The 24,008-nt window shown below is 36.6% G+C and overlaps 1 protein-coding gene across 2 annotated transcripts in view; it reads left to right on the top strand.

Moving 5' to 3' along the window:
- The window catches only part of prkcha (protein kinase C, eta, a), a 40,029-nt gene that overhangs the window by 8,290 nt on the left and 7,731 nt on the right, over positions 1 to 24,008 (top strand). Inside the window, exons 2-12 of one of the 2 annotated variants that reach the window (XM_007561167.2) lie at positions 3,079 to 3,142; positions 7,000 to 7,153; positions 7,238 to 7,272; positions 7,353 to 7,435; positions 8,901 to 9,030; positions 9,108 to 9,241; positions 9,314 to 9,445; positions 10,693 to 10,866; positions 16,159 to 16,313; positions 20,401 to 20,539; positions 22,097 to 22,285. In XM_007561167.2, coding sequence (XP_007561229.1) covers positions 3,079 to 3,142; positions 7,000 to 7,153; positions 7,238 to 7,272; positions 7,353 to 7,435; positions 8,901 to 9,030; positions 9,108 to 9,241; positions 9,314 to 9,445; positions 10,693 to 10,866; positions 16,159 to 16,313; positions 20,401 to 20,539; positions 22,097 to 22,285 — 1,389 coding nt within the window. Of the gene's footprint in view, positions 1 to 3,078; positions 3,143 to 6,999; positions 7,154 to 7,237; positions 7,273 to 7,352; positions 7,436 to 8,900; positions 9,031 to 9,107; positions 9,242 to 9,310; positions 9,446 to 10,692; positions 10,867 to 16,158; positions 16,314 to 20,400; positions 20,540 to 22,096; positions 22,286 to 24,008 lie in introns of both variants that reach the window. The other variant, XM_007561166.2, reaches the window with a different exon arrangement.

Below are 24,008 nucleotides of genomic sequence, written 5' to 3'. Positions count from 1 at the left end.
AACGACCCTCAACATTTTCCACCCACCTTCCTCTGTTTTAAAGTTATTTAAAGGTTTCCTTCTCTGTGGTTCGGTTTTACTATAATAGCCGCACTGTAGGCACACAAACTTCAGCTTGGACCTCACTAGCCACAGTAGTTGTCATTTTTATTCATTAAATAGAAAAAAGTCACAAATCTCATGTGAATAACCTAAAGATGATACTAACTGATTATTATTGACTCCGTGTAATGTTGTATCATTACAAAGAAGATCTGAAAATTAAATTTCTTTATTTTAAAATTTTTTCATATGCATTGTTTTTTGTTTAAAGATGTATAATATAGGGCTGAAGCGATGAATCATGACTAATCATGATTAATCGATTTTAGAAATAATCAAACTAATTTGTGATCGATTAATCATTAATTGGAGTGACTCTAAGGATGATGTTAATGTTAAAAATATGCATCCTATTCAACAAATGACCAATCATTCACTAAGGGATTGCTCTGTTATTGCCCTTTAGTCAATAAAATGCTTATTTTCCTACTCAAAAAATTAATTGAATACATTTTTATTTGCATAATTTCTAATAAAAAAAACAGATCAAGTGGTTAGTAAAAAATCTGCAGTGTGTTCCTATTTTTGTTCCGATTAGTTGTCCAGATATTCAGTTACTAAAATAAATGTTAGTTGCACCTCTATGTCTGCATGAATGGGTGATTGAGGTTTCGGTCTTATGTTGAAATGATGTGACTTTTGAGAAAAGGCGTAGATTATATAAGATTATATCATGTAAATTATGTGAAAGTTTTGGGTTTTTATCAACCAAAGTGACAATAACTCATATAAATAACATAATTTTAAAAAAATCCAAATAATTTTCTTTCAATATGAAGTTTATAAAACTTTAACAAAAACTTCAGGTGTGTTTGGTGAATTTCTGGTTAAAACATGTTTGTTTTCATTCAGTGAAGTTGCTCAGTTACTATGAAGTATCACTATTCTTTCCTGAGTAGTGATACTCAAACAAGAGTAGTGATACTTCATTATAAATTTACTAAAGTAAAAAGCACAGCATTACTTATGTAAATATGTAGCTACTTACCAGAGTTGGATAGTAACTAACATTAACTCAATTACATTTACTTGAGTTACTTTTTTGAAAAAAATAAAAATAAAAAATACTTTTACTATGCTGTACTTTTTACTTTTTCTTGAGTAATTTTATTATGAAGTATCTCTGCTCTTACCTGTGTAAAATTTCTGGATTTTCTACCCACTGAATGAAAAACATGTTTTAACCAGAAATCCACCAGACACAGAAACACACCTGCAGTTTTTGTTAAAGTTTCATGAGCTTTATATTGAAAGAAGCTGATTTGGAAATAATTTATTTAGCCTGATTTTGTTATTTTTTGTTACTTATATGAATTATTGTCATTATTGTTCTTAAATTACCAAAATTTCCACTTAATTTTATAACTAATTCCGTCTGATGATGTAATTTTTAAACATGAAATGACTGATAATTCGATCAGTTACTCAGTACTCGAGTAGACTTTTTATCAAATACTTTTTTACCCTTACTTGAGTGAAAATATGTTGAGGTATTGCTACTTTTACTTGGTTACTCTGAGCATGTCTGGGTAATGGGCTGGGGTTGCTAGGTAACCGACTAGGGTTGCTAGGTAACAGGGCAACATTACATTCTGGAGGTTTTTGAGACTAATTGCTGAAAAAACATACATAAGTATAATTTTGGGCTGCTCCACCTGCGTCTGAGGGGTTAGTTGGTTTTCACACAGTAGCAGGTTAATTTGTTTGTTCAGTCTGAAGGTTTTCCACCTGAATCAGAGGGAGATAAAAACATAAGCTGCCTGGCTCATTGCTCAGGCCAGGGAGCGGTGAGCATCGCCAACCCGCCTACCAGACGAGGCCCAGCCCAGAAACCAACCCGCATGGCTGAAGCTGTTCAGGGTGGAAGTCTGATATCTGTCTAGACTCAGGAAGTGACTGAAAACAGGAGCAGGGATCTGTAAGCTGAAGTGAAAACACGTTTTTACATTAAGCCTGTCGGTTGCCTTCTTGCTCCACGTGGCTCTGTTTGTGCCCTGTCAGGTTTTTCCAGGAAGGGTGTATCGAACATAAATAGATCTTACTTCAGTGACCTGAGTTTCCACTCGGTGGTTTCGGCAGGAAGTATCTGTTCCCCCGCCTGCCTGCTTGACAGACAGGCGGTGTCCATCTTTAAAAGTTTCTGTGATGTTTAGGTTTTGCAGCTTATTAAATAAGTTGCGACTCAACTGGCTGGGCCCGTCGGACCGCCTTCCTGTAAAGTCCGTCAGATTCTTTCAGTGTTATGTAGTCTGAAAGGAATGAAAGCTATGCTCTGGGTAGAGTCGCCAAATATTGTACTCAAGTCAGAGTACAATTAAAAAATTAAATCTTACCAAGTGTTTCTGGTTTAGTTTCTGGTTTAGTTCAAACTTTTCACCATGAGGGTCAAAATTGTTAAGTTGAAAACACAAAAAGTTTACTTTTTCTTTTTTTCAATATAACATTTTTAAAACAAGCTTTTGGTGCCTTCTTTTATTTTTAGTTGTTCAATAATAAACTAAACAATTTCATAAAAGTGGATGTGTAAATCATTGTAGAAATTATTGTTTACTTGTATGAAAAACAATCATTAGTGTTTTTCTAGTTACTCGAAAATTAAGGTGAATGTAAAAACCTTGTTGATAAATGGGAGTTTTGTTTTTTAAAGATGATGCTATTTATTTATTTTTAAAAAATGTTGAAAGTGTTCATCATCTGTATCGACCACTAATGCTTGAAGGCCGGATTTGTTCCCTTTGGGCCACCCAAAGTCCTTCAGAGGGATGCTAATGGCATCCTGAAGCATTAGCATTAGCATTCTGTCTCTGCTACTGTAACTGATTGATTCGTTTTTCTAGAGAACATAACATCTTTGTTGTAAATTAAATACTTTCTGATAATAAATTCTTCTGTTGTCGGGCCAAATGTTAATTTCGAGCTTCCATTTCCTGCAGGTGCGTTCATAAAAAACAACGTTGTGTGTCTATGTGTCTGCAGATGGACTTGGAGCCAGAGGGCAAGGTTTACGTCCTGATTTCGCTCACTGGATCGTTCACCGACGGTAGGGCGGTGACTTTACTTCTTATTTTTGGCGTCACGGCGAGCATCTTCTGAATGCATTCATGCAGGCACCACTGTGTGACTCTGTTAGCTGAGAGCTAATTTGTGTCAGCTGCCAGCTAACTTTCCACAACACTTCGAAGCTTTTGCACACAAACTGAATTGACTTGGTCATCATGAAACAGCATTTTGGATCAGAGGGGTGGAAGTGACTTGCTGCCATGATAAAGGAGAAGTTGAGGCTCCATGCTGATGTGTTGCACCATGTCTCTGGGTTTTTATTCTCATACTTACTAAGTAGAACTTTTTCTTCTGTTTTCTGCTGATGCCTTGTTTGGTTTGAACTTTAAAAAAATAAACTAAATTTAAAGTGTCCTAAAAATATCTAATGAACATGTTGCAGGTTTAAAAATAATTTTAGCCCAATGAGCCAGGCTTTCTTTCTTATTTCTTCAACCATTTTTAAAGGTTTTTTGTTGTTTTATTCTTGAATTTTTGAATATTTTTCATGCATTTTATTACATATTAACATATTGTGAAGTGTGCGCTTTCAAAATTAGAAAAATGAACTACCGGTGGAAAAAAAAGTAGTGCCAGGCTTTAAAAAGAAAAGCTACTTACCGTAAACGGGCAGAATCTATTTATGTACGTCTACTGATGCAAAGACCTCGTCTGATGCAATAAATCCACTTTTGTGCTTGAAATGTCAGCATCTTTAAAGGAGACCTTTATGCAGAATTAACATTTCGAACATTTTTATCCATTTAAGTCCCAACTTCTTCTAAAAACCTCCGAAGTGCTTAAAAAAATTATCCAGATGTTTTTTGGCAATAAATTAATGTTTTATGTTGTCCCAAGAACCTCCGGAAAGTAATGCAACACTGCACTGTTACCTAGCAACCAAAACTGAGCTGCAGCGCGTTTGGTCAGCTGGCTTTATTGCTGTATGCGCTGTACAGTGGCTGCTGGAGAAGACACATTTTCATTGTTGTTGACTTATCATCCAGAAAGCACTTGTTGCAGTTTACTTATGCTGAAATTAACACTCTTCAGAGTATCACAGCTTTTATTCGCAGGCCAGAGTGTGGGCTCAGCATGTAAGTTTCCGTAGCTCATGTGGTTTTCTTCTCTCTGCTATACTTACACAACTCATTGCTTAGTGGAAGAAATGCAAATATTAAAGAAACCATGCAAGTCAAACAATTCACACGTACTTAAAGTTCCTTTCACCAAATGATGCATTTTATAATTGTTTTGCCTGAATCCCTTTACTGTTTGGAACCAGGTGAAGATGTCCAGGTGACATCTTCACCTGACATGTCAGAAAAGCAAAACGTTTGCACTCCTAGTCTACAAGTTTATCGTAAATTGCTGCTGAAGTTATTCAACAAAAAAAATGTTTCATTTTATTCATTAAAACTCTTTCTTCAGCATTAGCACAAAGTTGGATTAGCTTTATAATAACTCTAAATGGCTGTCTTTTATTTTAAGTTTAAATAGGTCAGAACACCGCGAACAGAACTGATTATGTTTCATCTATAAACAACATTACGAATCAGTTCTTTGACCCGGTTTGTGTCCAACATCACCAACACCTAAGAGGTGTGTTTAACCTCCACTTTCCAGTCTAAATGTGACCAGGAAGTATTTAAAAAACACAACTTAATGTTTAAAACAGAGAAAATAAATTAAGGCACTAATTTTAGGGATCATGTGTCAAACTCAAGGCCTGCGATCCAAATTTGGCCCCCGAAGCTTTTTATGTGACCCTCAAGACTCAAAATTACATCAATGATTCCCCACTGTTCATCACTAATCTGCAAAATTCTCACAAAATCGACAGATTTCTGATTTCACTGAAATTGTTTCTCAAAATTGGCCACAAACATTGGGTTTAAGGGACGACTACCTCAGCCTTGATGTCAAGTCATATCTGTGACCAGGACAGTGATTAATAAAAAGCCATATTTAGTATCATATATTAGCACAAATATTGTAAAAGTTCTTACAATTATTTCTAAATTAGCACCAGAAAATCTGTGATTTTTGATTACAAAATAAACACAAAGACAATCATGAAATCTTGGAGGGGCTGATCAGTAGAAAAGATTTTCAATATTATTTAATTTAAAGAAACACTATTTATAGATATTTTAGCAGATAAATGGGTTTTATCAACACATTCTGTCACAACCGGCCGTTTAAGAACATTCAGATTTTAGTTTTGGCCCAAAATGAAAATGAGTTTGACTCCCTGCTTTAGGGGATGATCACATATTAACTACAAGTGAAAAAAATAATATAAATTTCACTTCCATTCAGTCATTAAACATAAAAAATGTGCATAAATGAGAGGAAAACGTGGCACACCTGGTCATGACTTGGTGGATTAAATTCCCAATATCCACTCCCTCTTCAGAAAGGGAGTGGATCAAAAGCGAAACAAAACTTTATTTAAACGTTTTGCACTGAAATGTTCAAAATGTTTTACTAATGGTGGAAAAATGTAGAATGTTGCACACAGTCTGTGTGTTTCATCTCTGGCCTGAGCGTGTTGGAGTTAATCAGTTAATGAATGAAAAAGAAATCAATCATTTCCATTCTGATTATTTTACTTTTTGATGGACTATCCTGTTTAGACTTCAGAATCCATTTTATTTACAGTTTCTGTGGTGCCTGGTTTTTATTTCTGTTTTGATTGTTGTTTTACTTTGGATATTTAAAATATCTCTCAGTTCTGGTATCTCACAGGGCGAACCTGCAGTTTTATGCCATTATAAATACATTACTGGAAAATAGTCTTAAAACAACGATACAGTCATTTACACTGACGTACTAGTTACTATTAAACAGCTTTGTAGGATCCAAAAATAATAAAATACATGTTACAAAAATAAAACGTGACATCAGATGGGAGTTCACGGTGCGTTGGTAGGAAACCAAATCCTCATATGACGGCTGTCTGATTATTGTTTAGTTTGTTTACATTTTAGGAAGTTGGTGCACAGTTAGAGCGTTACTGAACAATCCTAAATCCAAACAAGCAACAACACAAAGCAGAACAACCTAACTGAACTACAAATCAACCTGTTTCTATGGCTGAGACACTAAAAGGGGACATTTTTTCACATTTTTTACACAAAATCATTCTTATATAATGAGATTTTAGTCTGATCAGTTCAGAATGAGCTGCTTTAGTGCATCTTGTCATCTTAAATCCAAATTAACTGCAGCTGGAAACGCCCCGCTCACCTCAACGTTTAGCCATGAGAATGGCTGCAAACAGATGCGCTATTATACAACCGTACATGTTTGAAAATCAGTAGTAGAGCCTCCTGCACACCCAACAAGGATGCAGCAAGTGGTTTCTGGATGGAAAGTCAACAACAAAAAACACTTTTCCTTTCCAGCAGCCATTGCACAGTGACATATTATTGTCACTTCGGTCCTTAAAATACCAACATTTCCAATTGACTTCATATTTTGGGCCATCTGATGATGTAATTTTTAAATATTAAATGATAATTGGATCAGTTAACCAGTACTTGATTAGACATTTTACTAAATACTTTTTTACTTTTACTTGAGTAAAACTTTTGGCAACTCTACCCACCTGCGGGTGGTGGGACGGGGTTGCTAGGTTACACGCAGTGTTGCATTGCATTCCAAAGGTTTTTATAGACAACATAAAACATTAAATAATTGCTAAAAAAAAAACAGGGGTGATTTTTTTAGAACCAGTAGAGACCGAAATGGAAATACAAAAACATGCTAAATGTGAATTTTTCCCCTTTAAGGATGGCGTTTTGATGCGTTTTCCATTATTTGATCCCAAACGATCCTCCGGTCTCGTTGCAGATGTCGCCGTAACGAAGGAAAACACCCACAAGCAGTTTACGAGGGAGCGGCAGGGCGCCGTGAGGCGACGGATCCACCAGGTCAACGGGCACAAGTTCATGTCCACTTTCCTCCGTCAGCCCACCTTCTGCTTCCACTGCAAGGAGTTCATCTGGTGAGTCCGACCCGCCGAAACCAAGCCGGAGCGAAGCCGGAACTGTCTGAAGGAGATCTGACCGTTTCCTCTCCTCTGTTGCAGGGGTGTGTTCGGAAAACAAGGTTACCAGTGTCAAGGTGTGCAGGCTGGCTGTCCTCTTTGTTCGACTGTTGGTCATCCGCTGCAGAAGCGACTGTAACCCTGTGTGTGTTTTCAGTGTGTACGTGTGTAGTTCATAAGCGGTGCCACCAGCTGGTTGTCACTGTGTGTCCACGCATGAAGAAATCAACCAAAGAGAAGGTAACGCCTGCTTGTTTCTGCCTCTTTTCTCTTCATTTTCACACAACTTTAAGGAACTTTTTGCGTTAATTCAGAAAGCCCTAAAATAGCAGCCCACTCGCACACATGCAAGTTCACCCACTCAGCACCTGCAGAGATCAGCAGCCTTTACAGCTTCCTGTTTCTGTCTGAGTCGACCACTGAGCCAGAACGACGCACTTCACTAAACTTTCCCACATGAGCTGCTCATGTATTTACATCTCTACAGATACTCACTAGTGATCTGCATTTTGTACAAAAGCAAAAGTTTCTCCTGTTTTTGGTTAATCCTGAGCAAACGAAGCAAAGACACAAAGACTGCTGAAATATTAAAATGACAAGTAGCACCATAAAAGGCATGCATTAGAGAAAGGAAGAAGGAAACAGAAGTAGAAGGAAAGAAAACCTGTTGAAGAATGCTGATGAAACACCAAACTTTGCATAAGCCAAAAAGTAGTGATAGCAAAGTCTGCAGTGTCAGAAGTGGAGTTTTAAATGCCGATGTATCAAATTAGGATGAGGAAGTTCAGAGAAATATTATCTGAGAGCAGCAGCCTGAACACCTATCAAACCGGCACCATCCTCAGTAATTTAAACTCTCATTTAAATTATTACACATTTAAACCAGGAGTCCCAACACACTTAAAACTCAATATTTACATACACTTCTTGTTCTTTCACATTAAATTAAACTGTTTCTTTCTGTGTTAAGTCAATGAGGATTGCCAAACTTCTTTCTGTTGATAAATGATATAATTAGGAGAGATTTTTCTACAGAGTTGTTTTATGATTTTCTTCAAAATCAAAGTATTACATACAATAAAAGTGTTTATAAACATCTACAAAATCCAAGATGTTGTTCACATCATTTGCGTTAAAGATTCAAACACGCTACTTCCTCGTGTGACATGGGAAAACGGTTAGCAGGAAGACAGATGCAGACTTTCATAACTCTGGTTCATCCTTGGGCAAAATTTGATGCTCATTGTTGCAAAATGTGTGAATCTAACCCAGAACAAAGCAAAACTTTGTGAAGATGCTGATGAAAGCTGGTAAGAGCCATTATCCGTACCGATATGAACTTAAAGGAAGAAGATCTGGAAAACACGTCTTCAGAGGCCTTTTATTTTAGAAGAAACAAAATGTTTAGTGTTTCCCCCCAAAAAATCGGAAAGGTTTTAGACACCATCTCCACTGGCAGTATCATGTTAGGCAAACTTTTTTGCTGGTGCAACTCAGAAGATAGATTAAGCAGAGAACATGTTGTGGTCGTTTCGAACGAAAACCTCAAGACATCAATCAGAAAGTTGCAGCTTTGTTGCATTTTCTCGTTTCAAGTTCACAGCGTTAAATTAGCTCCAAAGTGTTTTTCTGCTCGTCTAACTTACTTTATTTAACTAATCTGACCTGTACTGATTAATTTACGGTCTCTGTTGTTTTCTTGCAGGATGCAACTCAAGGTTTCAGCATCAACGTCCCTCACAAGTTCAGCACTCACACCTACAAGTCTCCCACCTTCTGTGACCACTGTGGTTCACTGCTGTGGGGAATAGTTCGGCAGGGCCTGCACTGCAAAAGTACAGCAAACCTAAAAGTCGGGATCTCATTTATCTTTTGGTTTGTCTAATTCATATATTTATCCTCCTGTTTTCAGTTTGTAAAATGAATGTTCACATCCGCTGCAAAGGCAACGTCGCCCCAAACTGCGGCGTCAACAGCGTGGAGCTGGCTAACAAGCTAGCAGAGATGGGTCTGCAGGCCGGAGGACTCTCCAAGCGAAACACGATGGTAGAAAGACTTTTCTCACATTACTCTGGATAACCTCTGGATCTCTGTGAACGTGTCGACCTTTTCCAGCAGGTTAAAGAGCCGAGGAGGCAGCCGTCCGAGAGAACGGAGAGTACGACCACAGAGGCTCAGCCGGAGACCCCGCGGCTGGGGATCTCAGATTTTACCTTCCTTCAGGTTCTCGGCAAAGGAAGCTTCGGCAAGGTGGGAACGACTTCGAGCGATATGGGAGAAAAAAACCAGAGCTTTTAAGATGGCACAAGTTTCTTTCACAAATACAAACGGAACATTGTTTTATTGCCCACAGCAACATATTTTTATGGGTTCTGCATGCATATTTTTAGCCAGTATTTATGCAGAGTGGATATTTCAAGGCTCCACATAATCGCCAGAGTTAGATCTGCAGCTGCAATTAAGTTTGCACTGAAGTCTTATTGGATGCAATTGTTTAATACTGTAAGAAAGCAAACATGCTGAGGTTGTGCTTTTCTTATTGATGCTTTATTTGCAGTTATGTCATAGGGTTCAAAGAATTAATCAGATTAATTGGTTATTGAGATAATCATTAACTGGAGCATACAGACTCTTGAAAGAGACTGTTTGCTAAAAGAACAACATATTCAGAGTAGTAATAAAACCAAAACTGTACAAAATAAATTTACATTTCTCATTTGAAATAAAAAAATATCTCAGTCTGTTTATATGTTTTAGCATTTTAAATGCAAAATGTATTTTCATGGTCCAGTTTTTCTTTAATTACTGCACTGAGTGTGTTACTCTGTCACCAAAGGGCCTTTTTAGAGTCTGTTATGATTATTTAATTACTAAATTAGTCAACAATTATTTTAATAATCAATTAATCATAATGAATCACAAATAGTCCGACTAATCAGAATAATGTTTTAGTCCTTATAAAGTGTAATATAAAAAAACTGTTTCTCAAGCTAATTATTGAAACTACAATAGTTTCAATAATTGATTCATCACGATTAATTTGATTAATCGTTTCAGCGCTAATGAAGTGCAATAACAAAAAATATATAGTTATTTTGCCCCAACAAAGTTGTCCTTTTAAATCTAAAGATTAATTATAATTACTCAAAGTTGCAGAAATCCAATAAAATTAAACTGATTGACCAGATAAGACAGAGAATTTGTTTGCTTCATATAAATACCGTAAACATGTTGACGATTAATCGCTATCTGATACTCCAGTTAATGATTAATCGGTTACCAAAGTAGTGGACATTTGTTCCTATTATCTATTAATCGTTTCATTGCTAATGAAGCGTAATATCAATAAAACTTAATATATATTTATTTTGCCCCAACAAAATCGTCTTTTTAAGTCTTAAGAAGTTTAATTGTAATTGCTCAAAGCTGCTGACGGTATGCAGCAGTTGACAAATTGCCCGTTTCATGTCTGTACTGTCACTACGTGGTTTCTGCAGGTGATGCTGGCGAAACTAAACAGCAAAGATCACGTCTTCGCCATCAAGGTGCTGAAGAAGGACATCATCCTGCAGGACGACGATGTGGAGTGCACCATGACGGAGAAGCGGGTTCTGTCTCTGGCCCGCTGCCACCCGTACCTCACGCAGCTCTACTGCTGTTTCCAAACACCGGTCAGTGAAGCATGAACACACTCAGTCTGTGAAGGAATCCTCCTGGTTTAAATCTGTAATACTTTATTTTTACAAAGACCATAAACATCGTTCTCCCAAAACACCAAAGTTATTTTATTACCTATGGCAACATTATTTGCCAAAGGTATTTGGGGGATTTTTTTGCCGCATGTATGCATATTTCAAGGCTTCACAGAAATGCTTTTTATATAGCTTTGTGTAAATAGTTTGTACTAAAGTCTTATTAAATATGATTGTTTAATACTACGAGAAAGTAAACATGCTCAGCTTGTGCTTTTCTTATTCATGCTTCATTTGCAGATGTTCTTTTTTAGGGCTAGAGCGATTAATTGGGTTAATCGTGATTAATCAATTGCTGAAATAATCATCAACTAATTTAGTAATCAATTAATTGGAGTGCCAGACTCTAAAAAGGGCTGAAAGAACAACATATTCAGAGCAATAATAAAATCAAAACTGTACAAAATAATATATATATTTTTCTGTAATTCTTTGTGTTTTAGCTGATCTGTAATCACAATGGCGTCAGCAAACAGTAGCCGATGGGAATGAGACGGGAAATATATATATATACTGATATAAATTTGTTATAAAAGTATTACTGATTGCACTTTAAAAATTAGGCAACTTTATGTTATTAAAGGTAAAGTTTAAACAGTAATGATTTCTTGGTTAATGTCAAGTTGTCATAACAAAGACATTTTGAATAATGTCAACTTTGTATTAAAAGTGTCATAATTTACCGAATGACGCTTTATGACAACAGTCATAAATATTCATGAAGGCTTATTCATGTTCATGACAGGTGTTATGTCATGTTTATGAAAGTGTCATGACAGTCTTATTCACCCCCCCTTCACATAAAGTGTTACCGTTAATTCTAATATTTCATAAAAAGGACTAAAGTGGATAAATGAAAAATCAGTACAAAGTTCCTTTTTTTTATCCGATTAATCGATTAATCGTCAGAATAACAAATTACTGAAATACCAGCCAGTTAATCGCGAACTGTGAAGGAATGCTCCTCCTGATTTAATCCTGATTCATCCAGCTGTCTGGAAGTTAATGTCATGTAACTCGAGTAAACACATTTTTTGTTTGCTCAGCTGAGGTTGTCAGGCTGGTAGCGATGACGCAGCAACGCTGCTAATGGGTGCAAGAATAATCACCTGTAGGCGGGAACAACACCGCCGCTGTTGCAGCTCATGTACCAGAACACTTCCTTGTTTTCAGGAAATTTGAATTTTCACGTCATTCTGTGGTTTTAATTATGGATCTGTCGCTCCTGCCATGGATGAATTATTCTGTCTTGACAGATAAATACACGAGTGTGTCGAAGTTTTTAATGGATTTCCTGTTCAGAGTCTGTTTAAGCTGGTAGCTCCCAGTTACTGGTAAGGAGAGACAGGAAGAAAATGGGAAGGAAGAGAGAGAATATGAAAGAGAGAATGAAGAAGGAATTAATGAAAGAAAAGAAGAAGGAAGGAAAGAGAGAATCAAGATTCAAAGAAAGAACTGAGGAAGCAAGAATAAGGAGAGAAGGAATATAGAAGGAAAGAGAAAAGGAGAGAGAGAGAATGAGGAAGAAAGGAAAGAGAGAAAGAAGTCAGAGAGTTTCTGCAGAACGCTGATGTTGGGAAAACCAAACTATCAAAGACCAACCAGACAAGAAGAACTGACGGCAAACTCTGCAGTTTTTAGTTTGAAGTTGTGATTGAGATGATTTATCAGACGAGGATGAATTTAAGATAAATAATTCAGTGGGATCTTGAAGACCTAGCAAACCAGCACCATACTCAGTAATTTAAACGCTCTCTGTGGTGATTCAAACATTCTTACCTGAGCTGTGAACACTGTATTTATAACCCCTTTTCTTTCTGTTTCATGTTAAATTAAGCTAAACTTTTCCTCTTTTAGGCCAGTTAGAATCGCCAAAAATAATTAAAATTTGCTGAATAACAGATGGAGAAATTTTTGTTTTAAAAATATATACTGAAAGAGTGAAAATAAAGCAAAGCATGGATGTTTTGTGATGTTAATATATTATTAATAAAATAAATCAATAAATAATAGATTTTGCACAAATTCCAGAGGTTCAGAGCCTCAAGAAAAAAAATCCTCCCATCTTTTAAAACTCTTAAAAATACAAAGCAGTTAAAAAAAATCTGAACTGGTTCCTTGATGTGGGATTTCCAGCTCAGGCGTGTCCCGTCTCATTCCCATCAGCTACTGTTTGCTGACGCCATTGTGATTACAGATCAGATAAAACACAAAGAATTACAGAAATTCTTAAAGTCTTGTAATGAATGTAGGCCTTCACATCACTTTAACTCATCCATCCGTCCATTTTCTTTACACCCTTGTCCCTCATTGGGGTCCGGAGGGTTGCTGCTGCCTCTCCAGATAACGTTCTGGGCGAGAGGCGGGGTACGCCCTGGACCCGTCGCCAGTCTGTCGCAGGGCACACTAACTCAGTGAAATCATAATATTTGTAGTTTCTAGGTGTCGTTTCCTCAACTGGTCAGCAGGTGGCAGCAGATTTCCAGACTTTAATCTGACAGAATGACTCAGAAGAAGCCCGGCTTAGACACAGGATGCCCATAATCTGCTCTAGATGCTCAAATCATTCCTGACCTNACAGATGGAGAAATTTTTGTTTTAAAAATATATACTGAAAGAGTGAAAATAAAGCAAAGCATGGATGTTTTGTGTTTTGTATTATTAATTAAATAAATCAATAAATAATAGATTTTTCACAAATTCCAGTGGTTCAGAGCCTCAAGAAAAAAAAATCCTCCCATCTTTTAAAACTCTTAAAAGTACAAAGCAGTTAAAAAAAATCTGAACTGGTTCCTTGATGTGGGATTTCCAGCTCAGGCGTGTCCCGTCTCATTCCCATCAGCTACCGTTTGCTGACGCCATTGTGATTACAGATCAGATAAAACACAAAGAATTACAGAAATCCAAATGATGTCTTTAAGCAGAAATGACTGTCTTAAAGTCTTGTAATGAATGTAGGCCTTCACGTCACTTTAACTCATCCATCCATCCATTTTCTTTACACCCTTGTCCCTCATTGGGGTCCAGAGGGTTGCTGCTGCCTCTCCAGCTAACGTTCTGGGCGAGAGGCGGGGTACGCCCTGGACATGTCGCCAGTCTGTCGCAAGGCACACTAACTCAGTGAAATCATAATATTTGTAGTTTCTAGGTGTCGTTTCCTCAACTGGTCAGCAGGTGGCAGCAGATTTCCAGACTTTAATCTGACAGAATGACTCAGAAGAAGCCCGGCTTAGACACAGGATGCCCATAATCTACTCTAGATGCTCAAATCATTCCTGACCTACTTCTTCTTCCTGGGAAGAATTGATCTGATGGTGCGACTGGTTCTCAGTTTATTCTGCATTTCTTCGCTCTCAGCTCTTTCCTGGTAATCTCCGCAGACGTCAACCATTGTTGTGAAGTCACCTGGTGCAAAAGGTGCTAAATTATCGCAGATGTTGATTTTAGTCTGGCGTCTATGTAAATGCTGCTGTGGAAAGAGAAGTGGAGGAAATGAGTAAGGCTTGTGGTTACGTCTGTAGAGGCGGACACAGGTGTATTTTTAATTCTGCACTTTGTCTCCAATGTAGCAATTTAACATTTCTTTGAATAAATGATGCAACTTTTCATTGGAAGTACAATGTAAAAGATGCTTCATATTTTATTTTCTAATAGAAGTGCAGCTTATTATGGGACAAAATACATTTAACTCAAACGTTTATTGCATTTGCTACGACTGAACCAAAGTAGTGCAAGATTGTGACGTTTCTCTCCATAAAAAGCTAGAAGGTTTCATGTTAGCTGTATCTCCTACGTGGTTTGTAGAAAACAAAACATTTTAGAGCTTTTTTTTCTTTTTACTCTTCAGTAAAGGTCAGAATTGATTACTTGCTATGAGACTCCTGCAGGAAGTCGGCTACATTTGATTTTGTTTTGGCTACACTTGATTTATTTTGGGATGTCAGAGTAAAGGGGATTAAATGCCAAACTGTCTGCCACACTTTTCAAATTGATCCCTCCAAACAAATTTAGATGAGACCTATTATTATTATTTCATACTTACATTTAGGTCTGAACTGCTTCTAAAAACAACCCAAGTACTTAAAAAAACTCACACAGCCGTTTGTTTGTAATAATTTAATGTTTTTTTGGTGTCTGGAAAATGAGAAGTTTCTAAAACCTCCACATTTTTAAACCAGACTCCGTGGTTACCTAGCAACCGTACTGAAGCCTAGCTTGTTACCTAGCAACCCTAGCAGAACTCCAGCACATTTGGTCAGCTGATTCTACCCCTGCAGATATTTGGTATAAATTAATTCTTTTAAGATATGTAATATTTGTCAGGATTTGCTATAAAAATTATTTGTATTTACTCAACATTTGTAGTATAAAAATAATTAATTAATTAATAATTTAATTAATTTCTATTTAAATTAAATCAATAGATTATAGTTAAAGTTGAATATATTAATTGTCACTTTGTTGCCATAATTTTTAAAATCTTTTTTCTGAGCGTGTTTTGTTGTTGACTTACTATTCATAAACCACCTGCTACATTTTTGTTGGTTGTGCAGGAGGCTCCACTTCTGCTTTTCAGAGAGTGGAAAAGCACTTTCTGAAAAACAGAGAGTGGTGTTATATGCACACATGCACATGTAATTGTGCATGTGTTTGCAGTCATTTTCAAACAACTCATTCCGGTCAGAACCGATCAGACTAAAATATCTTTATCTAATAATGGATTTTGTGCAAAAAAATATATGTTAATAAAACCTGTTTTTACCTGTCCTGACCTACTAAAGGAAGAATAATAGGTCACCTTTTAAAAAAAAAAAAACAGGTGCCATTTTCCTTCCGCTTTATGATTATGCTTCAGCTTTTGTTGGTTTGAGATATAAAATCCCAGTAAAACTCACTGAAGTTGGTTGCTATAATAAAAGTTTAAAGGTTGGGAAAACTTTTCCATGTTCTTCCTCTTAAAGTGGTTTTCTTTTCCCCAGGCTGATCAACAGACTAATCGTCACCACTAGACAAAGATCTATGGTTCATGTCTGGATTTATTTGCAGTCGGCTGCACAGAAATTCATAAAACAGACATGTAAAATTTATGAGCAGCCATATTTGATCTCGTTCTGCGCACACGGTCACTGGTTTCTGCAATAACACTGCAGCCTGAGGGAGGCTGTAAATGTCGTGTCCTCATTTAGATTGTTTTATTTTCTTAAACTGCAGGATCGTCTTTTCTTCGTGATGGAGTTTGTGAACGGAGGCGATCTCATGTTCCACATCCAGAAGTCCAGGAAGTTTGAAGAGGGCAGAGCGCGTTTCTACACGGCGGAGATTACGTCTGCCCTGATGTTCCTGCACAGCCAGGGCATCGTCTACAGGTCTGAGACAAAAACTCACCTTTAACCCCACAGACATAAAACATCAGGTCACACAGGAGCCACCGGGTTACAGAACATGTGCTCCGAAATGTCGTATTTAAGAACAAATTCTTTCCAAGATTAAAATGAAGAATATAACCTTTGAAGCAGTAAAAAGGAATATTCAGACCCGATCTTTCTCTACAATACTCATAAGTTACATTTTTATTTTTATTTTAAAAGCTAGCAAGAAATTGTAAATCCATTTTTTTCATTTTTATGCACATGTTGAGCTTTAATCAAGTTAGGTTGTATAGATGACAGAAAAATTGGAGTCTTCACACAATTCAGACGGTTTTTTCAGACAGTTTTTAAAAATTTTTCAAAATTCTGATTTTTTTTTTACAGAATTCTGATTCTTGAGAATTATACCTCTAATCTCAGGATTTTGACTTTTTTCAGAATACTCGATATTTTACAAAATTCAGATTTGTTTTTTACAGAATTCTGATCTTTTTTTTACAGCATTAACTTTTTTTTTTTTTTTTTTACAAAATTCAGACTTTTTTTTACAGAATAAATTTTTTTTAAACAGAATTCAGATTTCGTTGCAGAATTCTGATTTAATTTTTCCTTTTTTTATTACAAAATTAAGTTTTTTAACAATTCAGATTTTTTTTCACAGAATTCTAACTTGAAATTCAGAATTTAGACTTTTTTCCAGAATTTGAACTTATGATGTCATATATTATTATTATTTACACACTAGTCATAATTTTATGGGGTATAATTTACAGAATAATGTCACAACATATTGAAAAAGTTTCACCAAACGTGTCAATATTTTGACGATGTACCTTCATAAACTATTTAAACATCTATTGTCAGAATCGGTACAGAAACTGTGATGGACACAGCTGAAGTCTGGTTGATTCCCACTTTATGCGCTGATCATGCATGGAGTCTCACAGATGAGATGAACCAGGATGTCAGAGGTCACAGAGAGTTCGATGAGCCATAGTGACTGATGAAAACGTGGATTTATTGCAGCTGCTCTCATTACTCCAATATTGTATAATAAATATCACAATCGCATGATTTCCTAAATCTGGAAAAAGATTCATGTGACACAGTTTTAAGTTCAGTCAGTTTTAATTTAATATTAGAAGCCATCATTAATATTGACAAACAAATCGAGTGCTGTTTTGCACTGTGAGGTAATAATAACATGAGATCTTTTTATGCTGCCTGAAGGAGGTCGGATGGCAGAGCGGCGGCCGTCCTCCCAGTGCATGATGGGAGGGAAGGGGGCCGTCATGTGAGCAAACAGTAGCTCCAGAGTTATATTTAGGTGACCATGTGTCCTGCAGTCTGGGACCGGCGCATCCCACAGCTTCTTTAGGATGACAGGATAAAATTACAACCTACAAAATAAAACTAAACCTGGTAAAGTCAGTCTATCTTTTTATTTTGTGTCCAAGCTTTAACTTATCTGCAGATATTGCTTCAATATTTTCATATGATTAATCATTTGGCCCTCAGGCTGCACTTTGGACACCACTGGTTTAGTACAACACAAAGAATTTTTCTCTTTATTAGCCTGTTTTTTGCTTTTATTTTTATTTTGTTGTAAGCCACAAACCTCTTGCCACATTTTACAAAAATCTGTAATATTTTAATTTTAACTTTTAGCTAAAGTTGCTAAGAGCCATTTTGACTCTGGAATCACAGGATGCTGACCCCTGAGTTGGCTTTATTTTCATCTGTTTCACAACCAAACAGCACATTTCAACAATGAAATGTGCAATAAAATGGAGCTAAGAAGAAGAATAGGGTTTTACAACACAGCAAAAAACTTTCAGTTTGTGCGTCACAGCTTTTGTCAGCACTTCCTCTGCTCCTCTTTGGAAATTTTCACATTTGTAAAAGATTATCTGAGATTTTTTTGTCATCCATGTGGAAACCAGGGCCTCCAGTTTACCCAGTAAACACAGGAAACTAATCTTGACTCGACCCTGCAGTCTAATGAGGTTATTTAGATGAAAGTTGCTGGTTTTATTCTTGGTGATGTGCATCTCTGTGATGAACACACAACATTAAAGATGCATCTGGATATTTTGGATTTGCTGGGCGCTACACTTCTAAAATTAAATCTTTCCAAGTACTTTTGGTCTAGTTTCTAGTGCAAATATCTATTAACTAGTCTTCAACCCAAACAAGGTGGATATACAGCAAAAAACACAAAACCCTACAAAGTACTTTTGGTCTAGTTTCCAGTGCAAATATCTTGGTTCACTTGAAATAAGACAAAATTAACATGCAGGTACGTTTTTATCAGCATATAGGAGCTTGTTTTAATAATTTCTTATTTCACTGATTAGACTTTTTTCACTTTATAAGTGAAATAGTCTTACAGTAGAACCAGTACTTTTTCATCAATATTAAGGAATTATTTTTCTTAAAACAAACTCCTGTATCTTGCTGAAAATCACTTCTAATTTAGTTTCATCTTATTTTACGTGCACTAAGATGTTTGTTCTAGAAACTGGACCGAAATTCTTGATAAGATTTTGTGTTTTTGCAGTGCAAGGCTCTGTTTTCCCACTACTTGGTTAAACAAAGAGAGAAGTGCACCGCAGGAGGTTGAGTCAGTGTTACACAACCTTCTTCAAGCAGAAAAAAGGAACCCAGATTAATCAAACCCAATGAGTGCTTAATCAGCAGTCAGCCTTTCAGCTGCTGGTTGCTGCATTTATCATCTCCTCCTTCCATGGAAATCACTCACATCTTTTCCCGCTGGAAACTAAAACGTTAAGTTTCCTTTCATTGTATTAAACCTCATGTGTGCAGCTTCAAGCCTTATCTGCACAGTGACCTTTGCATGAATGCTGGGTCATCTGATCACAGATTAGAGCTTAACCCAGGAGCCCACGCTCAGCAGCTTTAATCTCATGTCAGATGACAAAGCAGCAGCCGACACGAACATGGAGATGGAGATGGAGATTATTCCTGGGAGGCTTTGAGAGCTGCACTCACCTGACTGACAGGCATCAGTTTCCACATTTATAGATTACATCTTTGCTGCATCTGTGCATTTTACGCTGAAGTTTATTTCTGGATGGTTATATAAAAAAGCTGCATGTAATTTTTGTCGAATGAAGTACAGGTATGATGCTCTCTGACAGCGGCGTCCATATTTTTCACCATCTGAGTCAAAACTGTTGAAAGAATTTGACAGCCACAAAATGTTTTTTTACCTGGACAACAATATACAAAACACAATATTTTTACATAGTAGAAAAAGTCGAATATCTGTGGAAAACTATAGATCTGAAACGATTAATTGAATTATTGGTGACTAGTCGATTATTGAAACAATTGTCAACTGATTTAATAACCGATTAATCGTCAACTGGAGTAGACAGACTTTATTTAACAAGAGGCCATTTTCTGACACAACACAAACACAGCAAATGAAGCCAAAACTGTTCAAAAAATAAGTCCATTTTACATTTAAAGTACAGAAAAAACTTTATCGGTAAATATTTTCTTCCCAGAACTCCTCCAGTGGCATTGTTTTAGTTTATTTATTTTAGCTTTTCAAACTTTAACATTTCCAGTATTTTTTATTTTTTGCTGCAGATGCATGCTGTGTTGTTGCATTTTAGGCCATAAAATTATTTTCCCTTTTAAAAAGAGGAATTAATTACTCATTTGCATCTTTTAATGTATTTATAACATTGTAAGAAATTACTAAAATGATAAATCTGCAAAATTTTTATTCGATTAATCGATTAATCATCAGAATAATTGATAGATTAATTAATAACTAAACTAATTGTTAGTTGCAGCTCTAATCTGCAAACAAGGTTGTAAATATAATTTTTTTTCTACCATCTTTGGACATTCTCAGTTTTAGTTAGTTAATTGTTTTGTTGCTTTAAAGAGGATTTTCTCCGTAAACAAAGACTAAAGTGAAATTTGCAGGAGAATCTGGATAAATATTGACTTAATAAACATATTTTACTGTATTAGACAGTTTGTGATCATGTTCTGCTTGGTTGAAATGTTTTTATTTTTGTGTTTTTCTGTTTGTTCTCCCTTGCAGGGATCTAAAACTGGACAACGTCCTGCTGGACAAAGACGGTCACTGCAAGCTGGCGGATTTCGGCATGTGCAAGGAGGGAATATTTGAGGGCGTGGCCACCGGGACGTTCTGTGGGACTCCGGATTATATCGCCCCAGAGGTCGGTTAAAGCCCTCAGATTATCGATTTTCAGGATTAATGGTTGGTTTAATTTATTTGTTTATTTTTGTGTTTGGCAAAATTCTCCAAACTAAAGAGTCAAACGGATGTTTAAGTTCACAAAACATTCCTTATTATAATCGACAGCGCTGTAATTGAAGAGGAAAAGGGGAATTATTTCTGTTTAGGATCAGTATAAAAACTCTGAGCTCATTTTTTCATAAGTATATTTAATTATAGATTATTTGTTTTTAAACTGAATGAGCGCCATTCAGCCTCCTGCAGACTTTGAGCTCTTGTGATGCAGTTTTTCCATCAAACCATCTCCGTATGAACAAACATGGGGCTCGTTGCTCATCACTTAAAATTCCTTCCTGACTAACTGGAAGGCGGCGCATGCGGTCAGCTTGTAAGCTTCCCTGTTCGCTCTTCAGGATGCACATTCAGCCGCGTGTTTGCTTTTCAGAACCCCAGATTGTTCTAGTCCATGTTCTCATGTATAAGGGATACTATTGTTTTTTTCCCCAAGCAGTCCAGAGTGTCTGGACTCATGAATGGGCCGTTTTAAAGTGCTTGACCTGAATCCAACATGACCAAAGCTCAGGTTGTGAATATAAATTAACTGCTGAGACTTTCCTGCTCTCCGTGTTTGAACAGGAAACTTTACAGAGCTTTGAAAAAGTGTTTGCATCCTTGTTAGAGCAAGGATTTAGCTTTTATTGAACACTTTTTTTGCACAGTTTTGCTATGTCTGCTTACTGACAGAACTGTGGAATCAGGAAATCACTTTTTTATCAAGTAAAATTCATTTTTAGTAATTTTTCTACTTTCATTTTGGTCTCTACTCCTTCTAAAAACAGCACATGTACTTAAAAATGTTTTTTGGCAATTAGTTAATGTTTTTTGATGTCTGGAAAATGAGTTGTTTCAAAAACCTCCTGTAATAAGTCACATTCCATGGTGACTGTGCCGTTACCTAGCAACGCCAGCCAAGGCCAGCCTCGTTACCTAGCAACCCATTCTGAGTTCCAGCATGTTTGGTCAGCTTTTTGGCAGAAATTCCTCAATAAAGAAAAAATGTCTCTATTGTAAATGATGGCACAAGTACAAATACTTTCTAAAATAAGGCCAAGTGGGTTTGGATACATTTTTTTTCCTTAATAAAAGTTTTATCAAATCTGTTTTTGTGCTTGGTGAGAAAAGTAAAAGGTTATTTATATAGCACATTTACAACAACCCCAGCTGACCAAAGTGCTTCACAACAATCACAACGTCACAGGTAGATAAACAATAAAACAAAGAATAAAGTTAAGTTTTTCTAGGTAGGTAAAAATAATAAGACAATTATAAAATTGGCAGAAAATACAAAAATAATATGATTAAAAACCAAGTTATGCTTAATTTCAACTGCAGCGATCTCCCGTAAACTCAAATCAATGAAGTACTAATATCCCACTTTTTTTTTACTGGTCATAAAATGTTTTAATGTGTTCCTTCATGACTGAGCACGATCTGTTTCCCAGTAGGAAAGATAAAATCTCCACTGGTGTTTCCACAGATCCTGCAGGAGATGATGTACGGCCCGTCGGTGGACTGGTGGGCGCTCGGCGTGCTGCTGTACGAGATGCTGTCAGGCCACGCCCCCTTCGAGGCTGAAAACGAAGACGACCTCTTTGAATCCATCCTCAACGAGGACATCGTGTACGCGTCCTGGCTCAGCAAAGAGGCGGTCAACATCCTCAAAGCTGTGAGTTCAAACATTCACCATGAATTTCCCAATCAGTTTTTTTTGAAGGGGACTTACTAAGCAAGTTTCACAATATTTGCATGTTTTTGTAGAAGTAGTTGGGTCTCAAATACTTCTAAAAACAAGACAAGCAGTTGAAAAAGATATTCAGCTGTTATTTTTGGCAATAAGTTAATGCTTTTTGTTGTCTGGAAATAAAAAAAACTCCTGATTGTTGAGTCATATTTCACAGGTACTGCACCGTAGCAACCCCTGCCAAGCCCAGCCCTGTTACCTAGCAACCCCTGCCAAGCACAGCCCCGTTACCTAGCAACCCCAGCGGAATCCAGCAAATTTTGGTCGGCTGGTTTTACCACTATATCGCTGGAAAAGACAAGAGTTTTTTGTTCACTTCCTATTCAGAAACCACACAGCAGTATTTCATTTATAGCATGAAAAATACAGCTTGATAAAAGAGAAATAATCTGCTAGTCAAACTGTTAGTTTTTAAGGAACTAATTACTTAAAACAACTTCCTATATGGTTCTGAAAAGTTACTTGTAAGTTAGTTTTGTCTGATTTCAAGTGTACAAAGAAATTTGCATTAGAAACTAGACCAGAAATACTTGGTAAGAGTTTCTATCTTTGCACCGTACTTGCTGCGTGATTATGCATGAGGTTCCACTTCTGCTTTTCAAAGATGTTCAGTTGTATTATTGCACAGCCTTTTTCACTTATTTGGATCTATAGTGACAAAGCCATGAAGCCATAGTTTTGCATCTGTTTCTCAGGATTTTATGGTCTGGGTTTGTGTTTTTGTTGTCGAACACATGGCGTGGTGTTATTGCAGCTTGACTAGCTACAGTTGGACATTTTCCAGCCAGCTGTTTGGTGTGTTACATAACTAAATTAAGGCATGGTTCAGTTGCCAGCCGTGCTTAAGCTATAAATATGACGCCTCCTCCCCCTTTCTGTAAGTGATTCCACCACGCTACAGGAAACGTCACACCGGCCTCCTGTGTTGATTCGACCTCGGCGGCGGGTTGGTGTGGAGGGATTTGGATGCTGCGGTTCTATTTTTACCTAAGGTTAATTCACTGTAAGGTGCACCGTGGCTTTGTAAGCTAGTTCCCCATAGCCGAGTTGTTCTGCTGTTCAGAAATTAGATTATTTACTTGGTAAAAATCATAAAGTCTGAGTTTATATTTTCACCACAAACACCAAAATCTTACCTAGTCTGTTTCTAGTGCAAATATTTTAGTACACTTGGAAGAAGATACAACTTAAAAGTAACTTTTCATTAAGAAATAGGAGCTTGTTTTAAGAAAAGAATTCCTTAACATCGATAAAAAGCACTAGTTCCATTGACAGATAATCTTATCTTATAACATTTTTCCCATTTTATGAATGAAATAATCTGCCAGTGGAACTAGAACTGGGTTGCTAGGTGACGGACTGAGCTTGGCTGGGGTTGCTAGGTAACGGCGCAGTGCCCTTCATTTTGAACTCAGTGGAACATTTTACCAGTGGAACTAATACTTTCACCTAAAACAAGATGGTATGTCCTGCTGAAAAATTATTTGTAAGTTAGTTTTATCTTATTTCATGTGTAAAAGTTTCTGTTTTTGCAGTATAGTACAAATATCTTTGTATACTTGAAATAAGACAAAACTAACCTAAAAATAACTTCTGCAGTAAAATATAAGAGCTTGTTTTAAATCAATAAGTCTTAAACATTGATTTT

The sequence above is a fragment of the Poecilia formosa genome, unplaced genomic scaffold, assembly GCF_000485575.1.
Source record: "Poecilia formosa unplaced genomic scaffold, Poecilia_formosa-5.1.2 Scaffold123, whole genome shotgun sequence".
Lineage (NCBI taxonomy): Eukaryota > Metazoa > Chordata > Actinopteri > Cyprinodontiformes > Poeciliidae > Poecilia > Poecilia formosa.
This window is presented reverse-complemented; position numbering and strand designations above follow the sequence as displayed.